Source organism: Melanaphis sacchari, unplaced genomic scaffold (genome assembly GCF_002803265.2).
Source record: "Melanaphis sacchari strain LSU unplaced genomic scaffold, SCAv2.0 Contig65_pilon_pilon, whole genome shotgun sequence".
NCBI lineage: Eukaryota > Metazoa > Arthropoda > Insecta > Hemiptera > Aphididae > Melanaphis > Melanaphis sacchari.
This window is the reverse complement of record NW_020271469.1, coordinates 2,350,839-2,377,707: the sequence shown is the minus strand read 5'-3', so window position 1 is coordinate 2,377,707 and position 26,869 is coordinate 2,350,839. Positions and strand designations below refer to the sequence as shown.

Genomic DNA, 26,869 nt, shown 5'->3' with positions numbered 1-26,869 from the left:
TATTCAATAAATAAAATATTTTAAACAGTTATTTAATTTTATTTTATATACACGTCATGTGAGTAGGTGTATTTTCGAATACGGTTCGTTGGTAGTTATTGTAATGCAATAATAATTACAATATTATAATAATATTATGATTTGTGTACACCTCGTGTACAGAGAAAAAATAAAACAATATAATTCTAAACATTCACAATCACAAAAATAATTGAACAAGTATTGACAATACATTATTGTATACTTACATATTACATTAGGGGTTCGTACAAGAGTGGGGCTCAGTCGTTTTATAAAAATTTACGAGAAGTTTCCGAATAGTTTGTGTGTTGTATAATATATAGTCAACTTTTCGACGGGGAATCAACGGAAAACATTCATTTGAGGGCTATATTATAGTTATACATACTAAAATGGCAAAGTTGATGGCTTTTTATTGGTCATCGTTTACATATAACACTGTACTATACTATTTTTAAGGTAATATATCACATTACTTTTTTTCCACTATTTTAATCTGTACAAACATAACACATAATATTATTTTAACTTAAACGTACAGTTTTATGTATGCCTATACCGAACGCATGCCAACCATTCGACTTGTTCGGTAAGCACCGTTGTTTTTCTGTTCATCAGTCATCATGAACTTTTTACAATGTAACAATGATAATAATAATAATAATAATAATAATACTAATAATAATATCCATCGTCTATTGCTATGACGCGGTTTTTACCCAAGTAGCTGGCACCCATTGAGGTTCTCTTTCTAGACTATTTATTTCATTTAATAGTTGGTGATACGCTCTCTCGGTGTCATTATTGATGATGATCATATCGAAGTAATGGCCAAATTTGTCTTCCATTTCTCTAGCCTTCTCTATTATTTCTTTCAGCTCTTCCTCCTACAAATTAATATTGTTGATAACATAACCAAGATATAAATCTTATTTAGTTTATTAAATATCATAAAACAGAAATATATACTTTATAAGATTCGCCGTTCTTTAGTCTCTTTTGACGAAGTTTTTCTAAGGAAGGTGGAGCCACAAACACAACAAAAGGCTTCAAGTCGGAACTTCGAAGAATTTTCAACGACTGAGGGTGTAGATTTAAAACACATATCTTACTATAATTAACCACCGACCGAATGGCATCGAGTGACGTACCTGTAAATTAATATTTTTTTCTTATTAACACGTATTTTAAAATAAATAATCTTTTTTATATATATTACCATAATAAGCCTTTTCGTATTCGCCGTGTTCAACAAACTTTCTTGACAAAATGTCTGATTCAAACTGAACCCTGGTGATAAAATGATAATCCTGACCATCAATTTCACCATCTTTTTTTGCTCTGCTAGTATCTAAAAACACGACATGACAGATTAAAAACTAATATTTTTAAGAAGAAAACCCTATTAACAAAACATAAAAATTAACCAGACTAATGTATGTATTTAATAATAAAACATTAATACTTACGAGGAATAGCAGCTGCAAACCTATCTCGGTCTTCCATTAATCTTTGTCTGAGTTCGTGTCGGCCAATGTTAGGTGGGCCAATCAACACAATCGGCCTTTTATGGTTTGCCCGTGGATAATACAAGGCAACTTCTTCATAAGTCAGTATCTCTTCAACTTCATATTCTGTACGATAATAATTATGAAATGTTATACAAATTTATAAAAATTTATTTTACTAAACTAGATAAAAACATTCAAAAATATTTATTTATTTTTAATTTACCATCAGAGTTTGAAGAATAAATAGGGTAACCACCATCTTGATACAATGACTTTTTTTTCCTTTTTTTAAGGTTCTTTTTGCCACAAAGAAGCGTATTTTGTTTTTTGGGTTTATCTTTACCAGGCTTGTCGCCGGTTATGGTTTGTTTTAATGCTTCACGCTGATGTTGAAAAGATTTACTTGGTATAAGACCAGCTAATGTTTGATCTTCTTCACCTTCTCTAAACGCTTGCCACCAGTTAGCGTCTTCTTGAGATATAACATGTAAGATATCGCCCTTTTGGAAACTAATACCCAGTTCTCTGCACGGGATGTAACCATCATCTTCGGGATCATAATCGAAGTGAGCTTTCATATGCATCTATGATTGAATATAATTAATATTAATAATGAAAATTGATATATACATTAGAAAATGCAAATAGTATTTGTATTTATAATAAGTACATATTTTATTTACTTTTAATTTATTCAACAGTATGATTATTTCACTATATCAATGAATGACTTACTTTTTATAATATTTTAGAATATAATTTATTAAAACATAATAATTTTTTTTTATGCATTATAGGTATTTAAAAGTAACAGAACAATATTTAATATTTTGTTATTTATACAATTAGTATACATATATAACACATACCATAAAATAAAATATTTTTTAATATTAGTATTTATAAGATTAAAAGTGATAATTTTTGTAGTAGAATTCGAATTTAAATTTAAATTTAAAAAAAGCTACCCAGTTCAAATTCTTATAGAATAAAAAGCAAAATAATTAATTAGATAAACAAAACAAAAACTTACAATGAAATTTTCTCTGTTCCCATTTGTATTCTGATACGTAACCCGATTAGCACTCGGTACAATCATAAACGTTAAAGGTCCAGTCATTACGGACAGGATATCACAGACATCATTTATAGACTTGCCACGCATTTCTACACCGTTCACCTCCAACACTTCATCGCCCTCATGGAGTAATCCACTTTTTTCGGCAGCGCCACCTCTGACTATTCGACCGATGATCACCGCATCACCGTCATTTCGAACGGTGGCACCCTGTACACAAGACACGAATTTTAAAAGTTATTGTTTGAACGAAAAAAAAGAAATCCTAGATAACGCACCAATGGCTCGTTGGTTTTTTCGATATTAATAATTGTAATGTTAGGAGGATGTTGGTCCGTGTTGTACATAGATGAATCGTTTGCGGGCAGCGTAACTGTTACTTCAGTAGTAGCCTCGTCGTCTTGCGGCAACACGTCCTGAGCTATAGTGTCGTGGGCCCAGAGCACACCTTCGATTTCATACTGGGACAATAGTTTAGCGAGTTCCGATGCTTCAGGCAAATCACTATTCTGAATGCTCTCGAGACACTATTTTATTAAGAAAAAAAAAAATTAAAAACTGCACTTTTAGTGGAAACGCGAAATAAAAATCAAAACAATAATACAACAGTGTGGACTTACGTCTCGGACCAAATTTTGTGCTTCCGGAGTCACCGGTCTCTTGGTCGTGGTAGGAGGCCACAACTGCTGCACCTTGTTGTGCACTGACAGCACACGGACGAATTCCGGATTTAGCAAAAGACATTGGATCACAGAGACGTCCGGATCTGACTTGTTACCAATATAGATCCCGTTTTTTTTCAGCTGTAAGTGTATCCTTTGGAGCGCAGCTATCAGTTCGCCATACCCTGTAAAACAACAACGACGACAATGATGAAAACGCGACGAAACGTCTAACAGCCGACAAAGTGTGCGACACGACTGACGTAAAGTTTAAATCTATTATAATGTGTACGTAAATCATACACGTATATATGGTACATATGCCACGCCACCACACGCACACTGTATAGTAATAATAATAATAATAATAATATTGTCGTCACGAGTGTTGGTGACAGGTTATTATGCACAGGGCGTGCTCATAGTGGCCGACTGCAAGTACCCATGTAGTGGAATACTATAGAACGACGTGACCTGAATGCCTGACGACATCATAACATCATATAGCATTCCATTACGGTGTTTCCGACCGGAACACAATGAGGATACCTCTCGTAGTTTTCCCCTTCCAACCGAGGCAAAGAAACCTACCTCTTTTTTTTTCCCTGATGGTATACGACGTATACGAGAATCACGTCTCGTGCTAAAATGGATATTATAAGTACGTCCAGTGACACATCTTGAGAAGATAAAAAAATTTATATGAAACAGGGTTTTTATCAATACCTGATCGACGTAGTATTTGGCGCCAGAACCGTATTAAGAAGAACGACAAAAAGGACACTAGTCACAAAGGGGCTTAGTCTTTATAAAAATATAAAAACAATAATTCGTGACAATGATTTTAAATTACACATAATCTTTAGTCTTTACTCGGTAATGGTGGAATCTATGTACACATTATACACGTACAATTATAATAACTTTATGCAGATGTAGTCTATTTACAATACACTATAAATACTTAAGTTGTACGCAAGAGCATTATATTTATATGAGTATATGGCTGTACATTTTTAATAATGAATGTTTTTAATATAACGATCGTATTTATTGGATTAACGATATGCACACATTATTATTATTATTATTATATTAACACATATAATATGTTATTCATATTACGTATATATATTAAAATTGCTCGATGTGCTTTTGCATATTAATTTCAGAAGCAATAGTCACTTGTTAATATTATAAATAAATATTGTATATTACGTTTTAGTTGGTATATAATAATAAGTAGGTATAATATCATGTTATATCGAAAACTAGTTCAAAATCGCATTAATAAATATGTATCACCTAATAATAGTTTATTATTTAAGTTGTATTTATTATTTAAACTTAAAGTTTTTATACAAAACAATTAGCAGGACCAATAACAGATTGAGGAGAGTGAGGAAAAACAAATATATGCACGCTAGTGGCATCAATACAATATACGTGCATTCTGGTATTTGCCGTATCAATTCGTCTTATGTAGGCGCACTTTTAACAGTTACAAGCCTATATTCTACTGCTTTATAATGTATCCCGAAGCTTTGCCTATATAGGTACTTTGTGCGAAAAACTTCGTGGGACCGACATCCCTTTTCGAGTCACAAAACAACGTGGAAGCGAGAACAAAAAAAAATTAAAAACCCAAAATCGTATCACTCACCTACAACCCTGTATATCGGCTCATACGGATCCTGCGATTCTTCTTCAGAATAGTTCACAGCACCAATGGTAGTACGATTGTTGTCCTCGTCTTGTTCCGACGAAAACCCATCGTTGACGATTCCCGTCTCCGGTGGTTCGTGTTCGAGCTCTCGAAGTTTTTTCGACCCTCTCAACGACCGATTGAGAAATTCGGTTTGTTGAGCGACCCTGTCCTCTTCTTCTTTTCGCTTCCGCAACGCATCCTATATACATGAAAAACAATCGATATCGCATCGTTATTATATTATAATATTATTATGTGCAGTACTATATACACATGACATTATAATTGTTGTTCATTGATTTCGGTGTATAATTTTCAAAAATATTGGATATATCATGATATATGTATAAGTAGGTAGGAAGTAGATACCGAATCCGAAACAATCGTCCGACGGTGGTAAAGTTCCATCATCGGAGTACGTGAAATCATCATAATATCGGCCGTCATTTGAATTGCGAACGTATTATACTCGTACGAGTATAATTACACAACATCATATTAGATATAGCCACCAGCGTGTCACTCGGACGTGTGTACGAGGTAGTCTGAAGTATGTTAAAAAAGTATACACAAATCCCGACGTTATATCATTATTATTAGGTATTATTGTTATTATGTTTACGGTCCGGAGGATGTGGACGACCGGATAAAGCTGCCGCGCGCGTATTCCTATGGCACATCCGATTGGGAGGAGTAATACACGCGCGCCATAATGTATATGCCGATAACGATATTTTATTATTATGGGTACCTATATGGTTTTTTCGTTTGTTTTTGTTTCCTACAATTATTATCGGATGACCACAAACTATATTGCAGTCGGTACGGAACAACGATAAAGTGATTATAATACACGATATCGGCTGTAGTATAAAGAAATTTTAGTTTATATAAGATACGAGAAATTATACACAAGTAAGAGAGAGGTCATCGTCGTCAAGCAAAAGAAATCTGCACGAATTTTCTACGAAAAACAAAAATGCATTCTTTTATCATTATTACATTCGGCTGGTTTATGCGTTATGACTTATGAGAATATAATAATAATAATAATATAGTGGCCGTAACAATTTGTAAGCATTTTATGTGTTTGCGTCGCATTGCACGTATTCTTTACAATAATATTATACTTATATAGCACAGAGACAGATACTTAACGTGTTCTCGGTTTAGAAGTTTATTGATAAATATTATCTTAGTGTATACATTACATAATTATTATTTATGTTTCATATATATATATATACAGGAATCTTACAGTGTTATGATACAACGATAATATACTTAAGATAAAACGAGAATTATTTTATTATTATGATATCAAATCGACACTTGCGTGTACGGTAGACTGTGCTTACCTATATGTTTTAATTTCTGCAGTGCATAATGAGTGAGTAGCTTAAATTGAGGAGTATGTTAGACAGAAGTTGCGAAATTTAATTATTTGAATAAAGTTACAAACATCTATTTAACACTATTATTATTATTATTATTATTATTATTATTATTGTACAATGAATACATTTTCTCAGTTTGTTACCTCACAAAATATGTCACTGTTGCAGATAAGATTAAAATTAATGAAGTATTCTCTTGTTCTGTCGACATTATTATAACTTATAAGCACGAAACAATATGATTCAATCAGGTCGACTCTGAATTGAATAGAAATCATTGTTCTACTGCACACCTACATGGCAATATGTATGAAAAGATTCTACCATTTCTTAAATAGATATAAGAATACGCTTTGGTATAATATTATGTATATAATGTAATATATGCTAATATTTCGTCCGATTGACTCAATTTGAATCGATTGTGTCGACATAAAAAGCAGATAACAAGATTTAACAAATCGGATTCATTATTTTCGAGGTGTTTCATTACTTATGGGAAATGGTAATTTTTTAAACTCAAAACATAATGGCAAGTAAACTATACAGATTTATGAACAAGGTATAAATTTATTTATATTTATATTTTTATACTTTTTTCATAAACAGGTAAAATTTTGATACAAGATTTTACACAATGTTAAAATTGAAAATGTTAGTTCCTACATATAACTAGACAGGTTTTCTATGTTTCAGGATTAATAACTTGTGGTTTTTGTTGAAGTTAAAATGTATTTCTTTTTATACTTAACTTTATAGTACATTACACCAATGTGAAAATTTGTAAATGAATGATTACATTAATATAATCAAAAAATGTCGAAGTCTTTTGTAATAATAACCATAAACTACCTTTCGAAACTAGTTTCTAATTTAAAATTTGTAAAATCCGTGAAAAAATGTTATAGAACTTTTTGTGGGAACAATTATCAATATTTTAACAATGATAGTAATAACATTACGAAAATATTTCGTACTTATTTTAATAATTATAATTATTATCGTATTTATTGTTCTATATTAAAATTGAATCACACAGTATACCTTCTATATAATTAAATTCGTTTCAATTTGCCACATTGTGTTATGAATTAAGTACCATTAATAGATGTAATTGTTTTCTACTTTTAGAGCAAAATATTTAAATTCTAATAAATAATAATACCTACGTATTTATTATTTCAATAATTATTAAGGTATAAACGATTCGTGAACATTAATTAATATCCATTAAAATGTATATATATATTAAGTATTCTACTTAACTGATTTAATAATAAAAAAATGATTAAGTAATGTGTTTTTTAAATGTAAAATGTCAATAATGATATCTGGGAAATAGTGTTGTACATATATACCTACGTTCTGCTAAGTCAAAAGTCAGATGCCTATTTTGATATAGAAATATACGATTAATGACAATTTTAGGCCATGTATTTGACTACAGTAATGTTAAACTATGTATTTTCTTAAAAACATTAATTTTAAATTTAAAACGAAAAATAAAACTATAATTACCAATCCCATTCGAGCCATTGCAGCTAAAGGTAGGCGTACTCACTGCGGTGCACAATCGCTTTGACGTACGACAAAACCCGTAATGAGCGAAAGCCCATTAAAATACTAATTTTTTTTTATCTCTTCGACAACGCACGTAATCTCGAGTACTGGTGAAATGAAATGTGTACATATAGTACGAAAACTACAGTGCGCGTAAACCACATATACGGGCCAATGTTTTGTACACACATATCGTCTTTTTTGTTTTGTATGTATAATATTTACTATTATATAAGTACTACTGCAGAGATGGTCAATAACATTTAATACTCCTCAGAATTTTAAAAAACACCATTGCTGACAGCTCCGACAGTAATCATAGTAAAGTGGTTTATAAGAGCTGCGCGTTTATAATCACTATCCACAATAATTTATTTGTCGCTGCATAAATCATATATTTTATAAATATAATATTATTTTGCATTTTATAAATGTTTTTTTACTGTCCGGAGTTATGCAATAATGAAACAATATGCGAGACACCTGTTATGTAACATACCATGATGGACACCTGTAAATGTATCGAAAATTCTCGTGTGAAAAAATATCGGTACGCTTACCTACATAAAGGTACAATATATAATAACTGCACCTGCTCCTCAGACATAAGACCCTGTACATAATAACATTTTTTCATTTCATAATAATCAACAATATATACATTATACAGTATGATTCATCAAGTGCGCTCGCCCCTACTTTATCCTTTATCCTATGCATTTGTTCCTTTTTTACAGTAAATCGGTACGCAGATAATATTTTGAAAATTTTAATGTATCACATCGTAACTCAAAATCTGAACGAGTAGTTTTCGATTTATTAAAATTTATATCGTATAAAGGATAATAGGTATCTCTTAATAATGATTACATTAGATTTTTAAAATTTAAAACTAATCTTATACTTAATCTAGTACTTATTGTATTATAAGTAAACTTTAAATACTATATAAAATATTTATAGATTAATATAAATTACTATAAATTTCAAATCATCATACCTCTATATTTTCCCACCCTATAATAAACCTTAGTATCATCTTCAAGATCACTAATTAAAACCTTAATTTAGATGAATCAATATTAAAAAAAAATCCCATCTTCTAATAATGTATAATAGAAAAGAGGATCTCATATGAAAAATGAAGTTTGCGTAAATCACCACTAGAAGACATTTTTCAAATGGTATCCAAGAATTTTAAAATATAGTCTTTAGACAAGTTTATACTTAAGAACACCAATAATCAAAATTTGAATAAATTAATTAAAAAAAAAAATTATTGAAGTGAAGATGCTTCGTGAATCACTCTGTATACATATTACCTCCCCAACGTTGTCCCTGTAGCGTTTTATTCAACACTCTTAGTCGTTTGTGTAATATTATCGTATATGTTCAGTGTGTATAAAAATAATATTATATAATAATTTGAAGGAAGATGTGTATGCGTAAGGCCAAAAAAAAATATTTATTATCATTTTTAAAATCGTATATTTTGCATCACACGCGTGCACACACGCGGCGATGAGAAAAATGTGCGTATGATGCAGTACCGCAAATCAACATAACAAATGAGAAAAAAAAAAATTTTTTCTCGTAGCACTTCTTTTTGAAAGCATCTTATGTTTCACCTGGAATGCTTATTCCTGCGTGAATCGTAAAACATGACAAGAACAAAAAATTATTGAAAACTCAAACGAGAACGACAAATGACAAATTAAATATTAAGTAACGTAATATTTTTCCAGCGAAGAAATTTGATCAGTCAAATACTATTGTATATAGTGTGATGTAAAATACTATACTATACGGAATGATCCATTTTTACATTATATAGCTAAACTCTACTTTTCGAAGTAATAATATTTAAAAAATTTAAAAAAATTATTTAATATATTACTTTAAAGTAGTTATAACAAGAATTTCATTTTCTATGAAATCAATAGTATAGCTAGCAATCAAAACATCTATAAAAACCACTGTGATGATAAAAATTAGTATATCTTGCAAAAATGTACTATTGCAAGAACGCGGAACAATCGCGTTAGAAATTAAATAATATTAAAGTCATCGTGTAAATCGATCACTCTGTACACGAGAGTAATGGCTATTATCGTTAGAATCGGTTTGATGACGAAGGAGGGTTTCCCGAATAGTTTGTGCCATACGAACATTGATACAAACCTGTAAGTATACTTCGTTTGCCCGTAAAACGCCATCATAACGATTCAATGACTGCTGCGACGGGTAAAGTGTATTCTGAAACGCCGACCATTATTACGTATTACCAGGGAGCGACCAACCAATAAGCAATAGGTATAATATAATATTGTATATATATATATATATATATATAAACTGGTGCAGATCACCGTCTATTTTCCCACGTTCGAGAAATTCGTGAGATCCGCTTGTCATTGATATATATATATATATATATACATTAGTTAACCACGTTGAGCATTTTTTTCCGAACTTAAAAGATGATTTTCATTGACCACTACTTCGTGCACTGCCGTTATTACGGGAAAACCGAATATTATAAGTAATACAAAATATCACCGCCGCATCATCATCATCATATTCATCATCGATGATTCGACAACGACGATCTATGACTGTAGATAACTAAAATGGTTGTGTCAGAATATTTATGAAATAAAAAATTGATGAGTTATATAATAATAATATCTGTATTATTACTAAACATATTTTAGAAATATCACTGATATACTATTAATGTATTGTATGATCATACTACATACAATAATATGAAAAATACGAATAAATATTTTTCATTATTTTAACAGATGCAGCAGCAATCGTAATATTTTCTTCTGCTCAGTATTATTTTACGAGTCGCGCATTGTCGAACCGTAAACGTATTTTTTTTCTAGACTCATAAATACGATGTTTTATTCGAAACATAATATATTGTTCAGTTTAAAAAAAAAGAACGGACCTGTATACTAAAATATATATTGTATTTCTCATGCCTAATCCAGTATTTACGAAGGAATAAAGTCATATAATATAATTAACAGCCGGTAAAAAAGGTACAAGAGTTCTTGCCTTTGAATACAATATTTTTTGCGCAAAATATCGATGATTTTCAATGGTTTAAAATTCGTCAAAATGTGGAATACAGCGATTATTATTATAATTGCGAACGAACAAAATACTAATAAGAATATTATAATGAGATTGTTTACAAAATACGAAGATAAATATAATTTTAATGTTATTAGACGCATTATTATTTGCTTGTCATCAAATAATAAAACTATTATAACCATGAGTCTTTAGGAAAATACTTAATTTTATATTATATGAGTAACTCTCGCTATTGTGCATATTTATAAATATATAAATATATAGGCGTTGAAGAATGTTCGCTTCGAATGTGTACAAATATAACGTATATTATGTACGCGATCATCAGATGCAGTAGGTATATTACACACACACATACTTATATATTTATATAAAAGTGTGTGTGAGTATGTATGTATAGGTATCGTTTATTATATAGCCCCTTACCCACCCCCACCGGTAACGGTTGGTGTAGATATACGGTGGAATGCGAAGGTCATACGAGAGATACCTGCAGTATACACCGTCGTGCAGGTACCTATATATATACGCTACACAATGCCAGTAGTTGTATGTAGGTACTGTTCCTACGGTGTTCCCGAAAAAAAAAAACAGTATATTCTAATATTATAATCAATCTGTCCGTGTCATTCGTATCGTTCCGGAACAATTAACCGTCGCGAATTTTACGGGATCGGCAGGCATCGCGAGGAGAGGATAATACAACACGTACATGAGCGATAATAATGCATAATAATATCATCGTCGTTGGGGTAACTCGGAAAACTGTATAAAAAACAACAAATAAAATAATGAACGAATTACAAATTGAATAATATTGACAACGGATGGCCGGAAGTACAATAACGTAGAGCTACAACACAAGTGCATGAAACTTCGATCTAGACATTGGAAAATGGACATCTAAATTCTGATCAAAAATTAAATATTTAAATATATATATCACAGACCATACCAGTTCTGTACAAAAAACATACATGTTAGGTTTATTTTTGAATTTCATTGTAGACATTTTAGAATTATACTAGAGGAATACGCGTTCTATTTTGTTGTACAAGTATCAGAATTATTATTTATTTTTTTTGAGGAGGAGGAAGATAATGTATTTTACACTGTCTACCATTTTAAGATCTGTGCTCCGCAATTTAAAAAATTACATGGTAGATCGTCAAACGTTGGTTAATTATTTAATGTTTTTCAGTTCAAATAACATCCATTTATTTAATGGTATTAAAGTGTGCCTTCTTCGTTTCGCTTGATAATAACTATCGATAAACGTATTATATACATTATTTTAAACTATGGTTTCGTTATTTACTTAACGTTAATACTTTTGTTAGTCATCGCATATTTACGCTTTATTATAGGCAGTATTGATTTTTCTAAATTTTATTTTTGTACATACAAGTATACTAATAGTTGTTAATTTTTAGCTGCTTGTTCAATCTAAATATTAAATTGATTTAAAGTGTGATCGAAAATTTAATACGAAAATATAAAGAAATATTTTGTTTTTGAACTATTAGCTGAATACAGAATATGTGTACAGTAAATCCAAAAGTCATAATATTATTAATACAATAAAATATTAAGAATACGACGTTACTATAGGTATATGATTTAAATATAGTGTGAAAAATGTGATGTCGAGTATGGAATAATCGGTAAGAAAACAATTTCTAGGGCTAGTCGAAACTTCGCCTACGTCGAGTAAAACTTGAAATAACGACAGTGAATTATGATATTTAAATCACTGGCGCATTTAAGTTTAATTAGATTTTCCTATAAATTAACGCCAAAACCAGGATTTGATGCAATTTTTTTAGTATAATACATGACTATTATTTAATGTAATACAACTTTATGTTATGTACGTGTGTTAAAATTTCGAAATAATTTCCGAAATCGAAACAAGATAATTTCGCGTCGAACTTTTATCGGATCGGTAATAGTGTGATCGTGGGAAGGAGAGCAATGAGAGAGGGTGTCGTTCATAGACATAGGGTGTCTCCGTTAATACATGTCATCGCCTCATGTATTATATATCGTATATTCAAGTGGGTCATATTAAAACCCAAGTGGTTATCTCATAAAGTCATAACATTTACCTGGTATTTTTTGATGCTCTCCAACTGTTCTTTAGTGGGCTCCGTGGACGATATGGTAACGATCGTGTTATTGTTGATACTGGCGTGTTGAAGCTGCTGTTTGATGACGTCGGATCGGGGCGGCGGTGGTGGCGGAGCCGAGTGTCTTTCCAGTACCACAGAACCATTCTAAAAAAATAAGAGTATAATAATATTATAATAAATTTTTTGTGAATGAAATTTGTTAAAATATGTAAAGAACATGTTAATATAATATAAAGGGGAAAAATATTACTTATCAAACAAAAATTTCAGAAAATAAAATGAAAATACAGAGTCGAGAAAGTTAATTCGATTACAAATATACATTATATTATATTATGAACTAATGGTCATTGTAACCTATGGGGTTTGACCTGTAAGAATCGATCTGGAGAAAGGCACGACTTATGATATACTTTATGGTGTCGTTGGTATAACAAACCATAATATAACTTCTTGCATCAAATCCATTCACGGTTATATAATTAATTAAAATAATTATCATTATACGCAAATAAAATGAACAATTGATAATTTGGAAAATGTTCACTTGGTGACATTAACTGATCCAATTCGAAATAAGATATTGGGGAAATTAAAACAACGAACAACTAATATATACCATTTACAAGAACTAACGTATGAGATTATTACAACATTCATATATATATATATATATATATATATATATATATATCAATATATCATTGTATTATTACGTTATTGAATTAATTTGATGTAACTTTATAATATTAATGTTCATTACGTGATATTCAAGTAAAATAAAATTAACGACAATTTTATTGTGTTGAGTTTCTTGTTCTTACAAAAATAAAAACAATACATAACAAACATCAAATGCTTACTAATTTTATCTGAGAATATAATACTAAATCATTGATGTTCGAATAATGTAACAAGTAAAAAACAAACATGGTTTAAACAGATAGGTACAAACTAGACACTAAAATAAAAATACCATCAAGATGGAAATGTTTTATGTTCATGGCCATAACTTAATTATCTTATGGTACATTTTTTCAGTTCCCAAATACTTGACTCAAATTTAAAAAAAAAAAATAATAACACATAAAAGTTAAATCTTTTGTGTTTATGAATTATGTATACTGCATTACTGTATATCATCATATAGAATGACAGGATATAATCTCAATTTAGTACATTTTAGATTTATTTGTTTTAGTTAGACATTATCCTGTACATATTTTATTACATTATTACTGACATAGATATTAAAATCTAAAATCATTTAATACCGCAAATTATATTAATTATTAATGAATAATAACAAATATCAGTTTGAATAGTAAGAAACAAAAATATGTACTTATATAATATACAAATATAAATATAATACTATATTTTCGAACTGATTGAATTTGTTAAATATTTAAATAATTTTCAAACTTTCAGTAGCTCTGTCTACAAAACGTATTGTTCCGGAACGTGATCAAAATACTATAATGAACTATAACAACTTGAAACCACATAGTTTGCATTTTTCTAATTACAAAAATGTGGCTAACGAATAATAAAAAAATAATAATAACTAATAAGAATATTAATTAAATATTATTTATTTTCGAGTACTTGATGAAAAAAAAATCAATTTACACAAAACTCATTTAAAAACATAATATAATGTACCTACACTCGAATTTAATAACCCAGACGAACATTAATTATTAAATAAGGCGAATAATTGAAACAACTATAGGTACTCATAACAATTTAATACTATATATATTGCATATTAATTAACCAAAAAATATCAAGAATTTTAAAATAATTTATGTTTAGTGTTTACACAATAATAACATTTAAAACATTAACGAATTGGTATTCGAATTTACTAATTTATCTGTGTTATATTACAATTATATATTAATAACGAAATCATTTAATTTGAAAATAATAATAGTTATATTTTTTAAGAATGTAGTTTAAAAAATGATATAAACATAGTAAACGTATACATTGTAATATTAATTTACTACTACTTTAAACATAGGAAATAAAGCAGTAAAGAAATTTAAATTGTTTAGTAAGCTCTATGTTATTTTGGTGTTTAAAATAAAAAAAATAAATAATGAAATAGAAATAATAAATAATAAGTATATTTCTTCATAATAATTAATAATATAGTGTTCAAATCTGTAATTATGTCATAAATAGTACGTGTTTCGTTAACGCAATTGGCTTGTTTTATTTAGATAGGTATTTAAATTATTTTAAACAATATAAGGTAATAATTTGATACTTAGAATAAAAATAAGAATTACATGTATGGAATTTAAACTCGTATTATATAATAGGTACCTTCAACGAACGAAAATGACAGTTTTTAGATTTACATTAATATTTTATGAAAAATACGTCGTACCTACATAATAATATATGTACATTGTACACTGTCCGTGTACGTACATTAAAATAAATAGAATAATATTATAACTTAATGCGTTTATTATTAAAAACATTGAGAACTGACAAAAAATATAGAAGAGAAGAGGTTTCCAGGAAAAAAGATAACTGTAATGTTCGGATGAGAACTAAACGAATTGAATTCCTTTCATTGGCATTATACTTATAAATAACAATAATTACAGTAACGATTTATGCAAAGCTGTTTGAGAGCGATTATTTATCGTTCAAATATTATATACCATCAAATAATAATACTCATTAAACGTGAAACTTTTTTTGGAAACTATTTGAGCGATTAAATTCCCCCCTCGCCAATCACTGTCTGTGGGGTTGATGAATTTCGCATTAGTCCAAAACGTATGAACAGCAGCAACGACGGTTTAAAAATGTGATTCGAACGCCTCGGTCAACCATTAAATATCAATTTTCTGTGACTGCGGCGAACGGATAATGAAAATAACTACGAATGATAATAATATTATACATTAAAAGAAATATGGTCGTGAGTAGGCCATGTGCCTAGTATTTATGTAATTAACAGTGTCTGGTACACAACGCATTTGCATATTTTGTTCGGAAGATGTAAGAGAATCTGATTGCAAATTGGTTTCGGATTTAAAATTGTTGTACCTATATTATACTATTGTTGTCGATAGCGCGCATATTTCAATTGAATAAAAAGAATTATTTTAATTCCATTTTTCAACTGCACTCATATTTAAACGCATAGATCTCAAAACCTCTTGAGCGCACTAAGCCCCGAACCCAGAATTTACTGAAAATTACAATAATACAATAATTTAATGTGGTCAAAGTGACGGATAGGTAGGTCGTAGGCGTCTATAATGTCTATATAATACCTGTGTTCCGGCGGTGCGGTTCGTCCTGGTCGGCGGCGGGTATCTCGGCGGCGTCTTGTTGCGGGCGATAAACGAATCTGGAACGTCAACGGCCCTCTCACGGTGAGGTCCATTGTCCAGCGAGCTCATTATGACCGTCATACCCGGCGTTTCGCCTGTCACGTCTTCGACAGCTCTCTTTTTTTCCAGCGTACCGACTTCGCTACCCACGCGAACCAATCCCCCGCCACTTCTACGACGAGACCTGCGAATCAAACACGTACGATTAAGCTTATTGTAGTATACAAAGGCAGCAGTTGGTAAGAACCATTAAGTTCAGTCTAAAACTAAGTTACGACAAAACATTTAACCCTAAATTTTTACGTTTAACTCGTTTAAGGTTAATAAAAAGAAAAAAGTTAACTGAATTCAGTGGAGTTGAGATTTTTTTAACAAAAGAGAAATTGATAAATTGATATTAATCATATCCTGGGTTACACTTTTAACACACCAAATAGTTCAATTTCCGATTTTTTTTTTAATCATAATAAAATATTTTCTAAATAAATGTACTTTATTTTATTCTTTCTTATTACACTCAAGGTGTAATGGTTTAGGAAATTATATGTTTATGTCAACTAAATTATTATAAAATAAAGAAGTGATATGAAATAAATCTAAATTTAGAATATTTATACTTGAGATCATTACGGACATACACTGAATCAACAAAAAATATCAATTATATAGATTAATTACATTAAGAATTATTTATATAATACAAAATAAATATACGCATACACATAATTTAACTAGACTTATTATTTTTTTCAAATTAATTAAATAACTAGTTAACTATTAAATTAAAAAGTTTTAAAAATTAAAGTTTTAACTTAATTTTAACTTTTTAACTGTAAGTTATTAATACCTACAATTGATGTTATACATAAGACATAACATTATGTAATGCGTATCATACACCGTCATCAACGGACATTCAATGGCAATATCTCTCTTACATTCACTTACAATAAGATGATCTTTTACATGATATTACGTTACATTATTAATACAAATGCATTTTAGCATGCATATGATGATTTTAATATATTATATTCAATAAAATATTATGTTTTATAATATTCTAGTTATAAAATAACTATTTTTATTATTATAAAAGAGTATATTATCGTTGCATCGAGTTTAATAATATATTTTATTATATTATGACATAGTAGACGCGTTGCATGATAATAATTGTAAAATAAAATAGTAAGATTAGTAAAGTTATCGTATTAAAAATAAATATGTTTTTATAAAAGTTATATCTAAGACGCTGTTCGTCACAAGTAATACGTTCATTGGCGTGTTTGTAATTAAGGGCAACAGGGGTATTTACCCTCTATAAGACAATTTTTGATATTAGTTTATTATATATGCATACTATTTATTCGATATAAGTTATTATATTTTAATAATTATATAGCTCTATTTAGAACTTGTAATCATTTAAAGTACCTGTATACGTTGCATGATATAATTATAAAATTTAAAATAGATTGATTAATAGGATACATTTTAAAAGTTATTTATTTTTTCTTTTAGATTGATATCATTATGCCGAAATTGGATTCAGATACGCCACTGCGGCATTGCGTGAAAACCATAAAAATGTCAATGCGGTTAAAACGATGACTGCAGTCAAATTACGTCAATATGCGAACTATATTATAGAAAACCAATGAGAAAATGTTGGAATTCGAATGGATTTGATAAAAAAGAAATATACTATCGAAAAAATAATAAAGCCCTAATTACGAGTACTATGACAAGGTTAGAGATAATTCACCGTCTGCTGACAACTACCACTGATTGCTTAGTGTTTACCGATAGGGGCCTCGAACGTTTGCGGTTGTGGACTTATAAAATATTATTTTCTCTTTATAGTAGATATCTATAATATAATTTTATTATAGTTTGAGACATTTTCGGTTTTCTATCGTTCATTATTATTATATATTGTATACATTTTACACTACACATAAAAAAATAACTGTACATTAATTGGTTGTTACGATTCCTCGTTTGATATTAGAAGATATCACAGGTGATCATGTACAGAAGAAGTGTACGTAAAAATTTAACCATCATAAACAAATTTCAATGTAAATACACAGTGTGAAATTTTTGTATGTTCTTATATTTTATGAAACTGTTATGTTATATGAAGTCGCATTTATAATTTGTGTAAAATAAAATGTTATTAAAACTTAATTATTGTTCCGCGGTGTATACACAGTTACTAAAGAAAACATTGTATTATGATATTATAAGACTCCCATTTAAAATGTGAGAATTGTGAGAAAAACAAAAATAAAGTAAATGGTTTTGGGATTAATATGGTATGTATTAAAAGTTTTTGTTTAAAATAAATTAAAATATTAAAAATATAATGTATAATTTACAATATATTTGATCATGACTATACTTAGATATTGTGTTACTCTAAAATTTTCGTTATTGATAGGACGATAGTATCTCTTTAATTCACTTGCAATTTCGGTTGCCTACACACTCGTTGTTCTGGGCGCATGACAAACCAATTATTATTTTTTTAGACAAGGTAATCGTGAAAAAAAAATACTTTTTCCCTTGAACTCAGTAAAAAAATAATTAGGCGTGTCGGTAAATTTTAAAAATAATAATAATAAACAACAACAGAATACAGGTACAACATGACTAGTACTACAGACCGACTACGTTATATTTAGGTACGAAAATCCGAGATTTTATCGTTTTAGTTACGCTTATGCATGTGCTTATAATATGCAACAGTAATATATAATAATAATAATAATAATAACAACGATGATATATAGATGGTTTGGCAACGGAGCAAAATGGTTAGTATGCCGCTTAAATCCCTTGTGCAGAAACCATACATGAAATCAAACGTAACGTATCAATCAATCACTGCATAAGCCTAAAGAGGTTACCTAGCTAATGTAAGCTATATCCCGAATATATATAATACCATTTGGATAAATAATATATCGTATTAACGGTATAATAATATTAATAATAAAATGTTTTCAATAAGTATGTTATATAAAGATGAGCCTAACACTGTAATGCTGCAATGTATAGTAATATTATTCGTTATATCATTATTATATGCGCATTAGACATTTGATCGTATCGACAATACAAGCAAACGATTTAACTGTATCTATATCCAACTTCGGGTAAGTAGCAAAATATTCAAAAAGCAGGAAAACTCGTATTTCTATGATAATTTTGTGTTTAAAAATTATTTCTGAGTTCAGTTATTTCTTGATCTTCAATATAATAATAAAAGCTACTGTCTATATTATAGTCGCAGCTGAAATTTAGCACTAATAAAATAGGTTAGCTATCGCTTAAATAGAAAAAAAATCGATACTGAAAAGTGATTAAAAATAGCTTAGTAAAAGCTAAATGGATAATTAAATCAGTAGGTAAGGTAGAACATTCATCGAATTCTTATTTCTTATACGAGTTTATTTTGTTTACAGATACATATAATAGTATATTATAATTTTACTGTGAAGCGTTATATCCTATAGGCTATAGGGAAAACAAATTTGGCTGCTCGAGTAATAAATTAATATAAATACAAATGTATAAGTTCTTTACACACGGGATAATAGTATATGATTAAATTTGTTGTTATTTCAGACACTATACTGCAATATTTCTAGTGATGAACATAATTTGCGCAAAAATGTATGCAATTTCTCAATAATTTTTATATGTATACAAAATATTTAATGTATAATATACATCTAATTATAAAAATAATTACTGTTTAATAAAATATAAGTAATATTTGTCGGTGATAGGTTTCAATTTAGAATTTATTACACAGACATCGAAATTAATTTTGAATTTAAATTAAAATGTAACCATACAAATGTATAATAAATTATATTTGTAATACCAAATTTTCTGTTACTTCGCTCTTTATGAATAAGTACATATCGATACGTAATATGTATAACATAGTTATAATACAACCAGTTATTACGTGACTAAATCATTACGATTTACGAGTAGGTAATACAAACATAAAATTGTTCTTCAACGTACAGAAAATAAAAGTCATAATTAGGAAGCCCCATAGTCTTGAGTATTATTTAGTACAATCATGATCAAACGTAAGGGACTTCATTTCTAAGCATTGAAATTTTACGTGAAAAAACGGAACAAAAGTATTAACTATGACTCTACAACAATACGCATGTATGACTAGTGACAAATTAGATTATTTTCGTAATAATTTTTAAACTCGATAACCTTATAGGTACTGTTTGGTCACATACAATAGTTACGTAATATACTTGTGTGTATATATATATAATATAATAAAAGATTAAGATTATAACGACAAATTATCAGTACTTGACTCATATTTAGGGTGGAAATTTAATGCTGTTTAATATTCATAATTTGTTTGAGTAAAATATGATATATTGTTTACCGACATATGAGTATTTGATACCTATTAGCTGCTTATGTAATATCTTTACAAATAATTTAAAATCCTATCAAAAAATTTGTATTTTAGAAATATAAAACCAATTTAAATACATTTATTGTCGGATTTGAAAAAAATTCAAAAATTATGTTCCTTTATAACGTCAAATGTGTTGCTTTAAATATACATTTTCCGGTACTTTGACCCCTTATTTGTAATTTGCAAGACAATATAATATGAACGATTTTTGTTGTTGAAGAAGCGAAACAAATTACAGCTTCTACATGCAAAAATGTTCTTTTGTCTGTTTGCGCATGTGATTAGATTAGATATACCTATATAGGTACGGCTATAACCATTGAGGAGGCTTATAATAAAACTGTGAACATGTTAGACTGCGTTAACACTGTATTCATATGATGTGGTATCGGAAAATAATCTTCAAAAGCATATAGGTAATGTACAACAATAAAATACCGTATTCCTAATAATTGTTTAGGTATATCGGGGAATTTTTATTTTTTTGAACGTTTTTTTGCGTTTGAACAAAAACTAATACCTATATCTACACACAGGTAGACATAACAATAAAATAACGCAGAATTATTATAAAATAATTTAACTGCCTACACCATAATATCTATAATGATGAAGATAATAACATTATTTATTAAGACAGTCATGGTTGTGCATCGTATTTATACATAGATTAATAATGAACATATTATGATTATTATTTAGAGTAATGCCGTTCGAAACGTTCCATTTAGCGCTCTACACAATTATTAGCAAATTTAGAAGGTAGATGATACTGGTTGTTAGTATAGTACACAGTATTCAATAAAGGTATACCTATTATACTACGTAAGTATCGGTATTAAACTATCGTCAACACGACGATATACAGTCGGAAACGTTTTTATTAATAATAATATAATTTTTCGCTCAAACATCGCACGTCCACAAAGTACAATACGGCGCGAATAGGATTTCCCTCGCGCACCTACTACACACTACACCGGAGACGTAACGGCCGGTGCGTTAAAAGCGTAAAGCGTAATATTAAAATAACATTATGCCGTCTCGGGGGGCCGAGTTGGAAATCGACAGCCGGCTTGACGTATACGACGACACGACGAGATATGATTATTGTTTGCTTTATTTTTTTTATTTACTTTTTATTTTTTACCATTATAACATAGATCACTCACCACGTGTGCCAGTAGTACGGTAACAGCTTCATCGCGAACGGATGTTGTTTATTCCGATTCAATTATCACACCGCGTTTATAACAATTATGATAATAATAACAATAATAATGATACGTTATATCAGTGATTAGTATTATAGAGCGGGAATCCGACAGGTGGGTGCCGTGCGACGGCGGTAAGCGAATCTCGCGAACGGCGGCAGCACTCGCTTTTACGACTGGAGACGGACGAACAGACTGCAACGTGCATAGCGCGGACCGTGCGCAAACGACGCGAACACCGAACTGGCGCGCGCGTCAATTGTTCGTAGGTAATAATCATAATACTATACATATATACGTATATACACTACGTACGTGCGTCGGGGAACGCGCACCGCACCGGGAGAGAACCGGACCGACGTCGGCGGGGCGGCCCAGGGGCGGCGGGGGATCGGTACGTCCATTATAATAATATTACTATTATTCTTAATTCTACTTCTTATAATATGTATTATATACCTGCCCGGCGCGTTTTCTTCCACCGAGCCGCGCCGCCGGGGGGATAGCGCGGTCCGTGTCTCCGCCGCCGTCCGGTGTGTCGGCCGTCCGGGTGCGTTTGTTTGTGTTTGTGGGTGGGTGAGTGTGTGTGTGTGTGTGTGTGTGAGCGCGCGTTTTGTTGTACCCAACCCTCCTCGGCAGCACACAATGGGACGTTATTGGCTCAGTAGTAGTGGGGCCGTGGTACCTGCACCGGCTGTACCTGCTGGCTGCAGCGCACGTTATTATGACGTGGTTTTTACCTGCCGTGGAATTTTTGACCCTTGGTAGTGACAAGTCGCACGCACGAGTATACGGCGTACACTCGCACGTATATGTACAAACATACTATAATACTGCACGTCGTCTGCACGCCCGAATAAAATCCTACATTTTATTATTATCGGTCTTGGAAGTTGTAGGTAGTTGTTGTCGTGTGTGTGTGTGTGTGTGTGTGTGTGGACATGTGGACATGGGTGTAGAGCTGCTGTACACCCCTACCACACAACGTTTTGGTAATGGCAGTGGTTACGTCGCCTGTTGGAGAGACTGCGCGCATCGCTTTTTCACCCTTACACATAGTTGTTACCGTTGTATACGACGAAATATACCTTCACTTTCGTACGACGACAATAATATTCCTTCTTTTTTGGATTTAATTTATACGAGTTTGGGTGATACGTACACGGCCGGTGTAATAATTATCGAACTCCAAACGTACACGTTAGATACATTTAATTCCACTACGTTTACGTGTCACAGTTAAAACAACGGTTCGAGGTCTTTCATAGATTCATACTATATTTTTTATTTCTGGCAGCTATAATGGGTGTGTACGAAAAGCGATTCTGGTCAGCCACTATTTAATCTATAATGTGTTAATTTACATAATATTATTATTTTTTTTATTTTTTTGTAATAGGTACGGTAGGTTGGAATAATTTTTATCAAAAACACCACAACATCGAGTATACGGTATACTCATTACGTATTTTAGAATTATGTGAATAAGATGCATAGTATAAAAATAGCCAAAAATTACTCAAAACATTGATTTAGATACTGTGTAATGATAAACATTTTTAAGACGGCTGGAAATCCAAAAACATAATAATTCTAACTTAACCATTTATTCTAAACTTTCATTTCACAAATGTTAACCTAATAAATTTTTGATTATCAAAGTCTTACCACTCAATGTTTGTGTTAGTAATTTAGTATTTCAATGATGTTACTGTCTGTCACATATTATTCAATTTATCTCTGTTTTTTTTTATATATATATTGTATAATTATTAACTTACTAAAAAAACCATGAACATGTTCAAATGTTGAATCTTCGAAAAAATAGAGAATTTTATTTATGCACCTGTGTCACTTCGCAGCGTCCCCTGGCTAATATCCTCCTACTGGATCCGTCCCTAGGACCATATATGTATTTTACCGATTTATAATTTAATTTAAAGTGAATGTTAAATCCCATAAAGAAAATTGAAAAAACCGTAATTAAAGGATATTAAATTTATTGTTTTTCTATACAGTAAACATACCTAGATCGTTTTAAAAGCTTCTTAAAACTAATTATATAAAACACCATGCGTTTCGTAGAGAATAACATATGTCATACAAGAATAAATAATATATATTTTAAAACACCGATTAATGAATAATGGAATATTAATGACTGAACGGGATTTTTGATACAAAATATTAAATTGTACTCATCTAATATTATATCTAATAGATTCATTACGATTTACTTACTATATTCTATAAGCTTATAAGAAAAATTAATTCAAAAAATATATAAATATTTTTCTTTTTTAAATTTTTAGAATAACTAGGTACATTTTTTAAAAGACATGATTATTTATAGTTATGTGACAAATAAGATTTTTGGATTCATTGGTCAAAAATCTAATAAAATAAATTCTAAACTGTTTATAATGCAATAAAATGAACTCGAAGTTTATAGCTATTTAGATTACCAACTCAGATTTGTTCAAGGAAAAAATTAAAAAAAAAATTATACATTTATAGTATATTATTCATTACGTTTGTAAAAGAAATTTTAGGTACTACTCCAATGATCATTTTTATATCGCACAAGTTATTAACAAAATAATTTTTATGTTAAAATCATTTATTTTTAATGCGCACTTTAACTATTTTAATAGGTTTATGTATATATATATAAAATAAATAATATATCTGGTTTAAAATTTATTACCAAGGTAGAAATATCGAAACATTTTTTACAATATTATGTATTCCTAACAATATTTACCAAATACGTATATTATTATTGTTATTATATTCATCTTCCAACTTATTTTTAGCAACTCCGATCATTAGTATGTATACGCAATAAATTTATTTTATCCAACAGTTTGGAGAGATATAACATAATATATGTAAGCGAGTATAAAAATATGAAGTCGTTTATATTCTAGTTATCCGTGTATACAAACACAAACGCGATACGTATAATAATAATAAGTATATGGTATAGTTCTGGTTTTATAATCAATAACTGGTTATGTCATGTGTGAATGTATATGCACAGGAGAATGGAAGGGATAAGGGAAGAGGTGGGGTATTAATAATTTTCTTTTCCGTTTAGTATGTCCAAGTAAAAATTTTCACTAAAAAACTGTCACGGTGTTCATATAATTTATCAACTATGGCGTTTGACTGTACACGAAATATATATTTGGTATTGCAGAACAGATCACTGTCCATTTTTTGCAATTAAGAAATCTGTCAAAATATAAAATCCAAAATGTAATGCGACGGTTGATATTAAAGAAAAAAGAAATCAAATAAATACTACCTCTGCCACAAATAAATCATGTAGAGGTACAAATGTATAATACATGGAGGAAAGATTTTAAAACGATTATAATGCGAATAATGTGTAATTGCAGCAATTTTAATATACATTTTTTATGACACGATATTGAGACAAACTGAATAACATAATAATTATGTATTAATACATTAAAAAAAAATTTGACAACTAATAAAACGTAAGTTTTGAAAGATCTATAAATCATACGAATTGATTATGCATAATAGAACTTTGATTAGTTATACCTACTGATAACTTACAAAGTATATCAAAGATTTATTTTAATTAACCACAGGACATTATATATTATACGGTGTCGACACACGGTACTAGGTATATATTAAAATCAAAACATGGTTGGTTAAAAAAAAACTCCCTTTGTATTGTACACGTTACCGTGGTAAATTAAAGACAGGTGGACCGTAAAAAAATATAAACAGCCCCCTTCGAAATCCCGTAGTTTTGGAAGGGGACAACCTTAAAATGCACATGGTCTCGCATAACTCTTCATTATAATCATTGTCTACGTTGCCAGTAAATAGTTGTTTTTCTAACTATAGTGGGCGGAATCATGCACTGCAGTTCTCTCTGTTTATAAGAAGTAAGAACTCTATAATATTCTATGCGTGTGTAATAATTGTATACATAGAAATGAAGAAAATATAAAATATTAACTATACCAACCTGTACTGTAGTAAATAATACCTATTAATTGTAATATGTTTTAAAATAATTACAATTATTCGTCAATCATTTCAACACCACAATATTTTAAAACATTGGAAACAATAATTATTAATTCATTTGTAAAAATTAAAAAATTTCCAATAAAATATGTGACTAGAGTAAGATCTAAAAAACTTTTTTTTTTTTCAGAAACAAAAATAAGTGCTATTCAAAAACAAAGTATTACACTTAACTACGTTTTTTTATTTTTACATAATTTCAATTCATTTCATTTAACCCTAGCTATTAATAAATTACATTGCATCAACCCTATATAGGATGTAATAAAAATATTGTCGAGTAGGTATAGCGCATTATAAACTGCGTTCAAATTGCGATAAAAAATTATAAGTAGTTTTTTTCTTTAAGAGATTGTCACGTTTTACATTTTTTTTAAACGTTTATAGATTAAGTATATTGATAAATTTGAAATTAATATACTACGTTTGTAATTTATTATTTTAAAAGTACTGCCAGCAAAATTAGTTGAGATAGTTTCAGATGATTTACACAATAAAATCAATTGTAAGAACGAAAAACTGTGTAATATAACGATAAAAAATGAAATATATTTATTTACCT

At 29.7% G+C, this 26,869-nt stretch overlaps 1 protein-coding gene across 3 annotated transcripts in view; it reads right to left on the bottom strand.

Moving 5' to 3' along the window:
- Nucleotides 1–182: 182 nt before the first annotated feature.
- LOC112600510 (MAGUK p55 subfamily member 5) overlaps nucleotides 183–26,869 on the bottom strand; it is a 49,889-nt gene continuing 23,202 nt past the window's right edge. For 2 of the 3 annotated variants that reach the window (XM_025347750.1, XM_025347751.1), the window contains 11 exons: nucleotides 16,486–16,729; nucleotides 13,157–13,324; nucleotides 4,936–5,179; nucleotides 3,231–3,457; nucleotides 2,889–3,137; nucleotides 2,566–2,820; nucleotides 1,756–2,116; nucleotides 1,491–1,655; nucleotides 1,241–1,372; nucleotides 991–1,172; nucleotides 183–908 (listed from right to left, as the gene is read on the bottom strand). In XM_025347750.1, the coding sequence (XP_025203535.1) occupies nucleotides 723–908; nucleotides 991–1,172; nucleotides 1,241–1,372; nucleotides 1,491–1,655; nucleotides 1,756–2,116; nucleotides 2,566–2,820; nucleotides 2,889–3,137; nucleotides 3,231–3,457; nucleotides 4,936–5,179; nucleotides 13,157–13,324; nucleotides 16,486–16,729 (2,413 nt within the window). In that variant the 3' untranslated portion in view covers nucleotides 183–722. Of the gene's footprint in view, nucleotides 909–990; nucleotides 1,173–1,240; nucleotides 1,373–1,490; nucleotides 1,656–1,755; nucleotides 2,117–2,565; nucleotides 2,821–2,888; nucleotides 3,138–3,230; nucleotides 3,458–4,935; nucleotides 5,180–13,156; nucleotides 13,325–16,485; nucleotides 16,730–22,191; nucleotides 22,480–26,869 lie in introns of those variants that run through there. The other variant, XM_025347752.1, reaches the window with a different exon arrangement.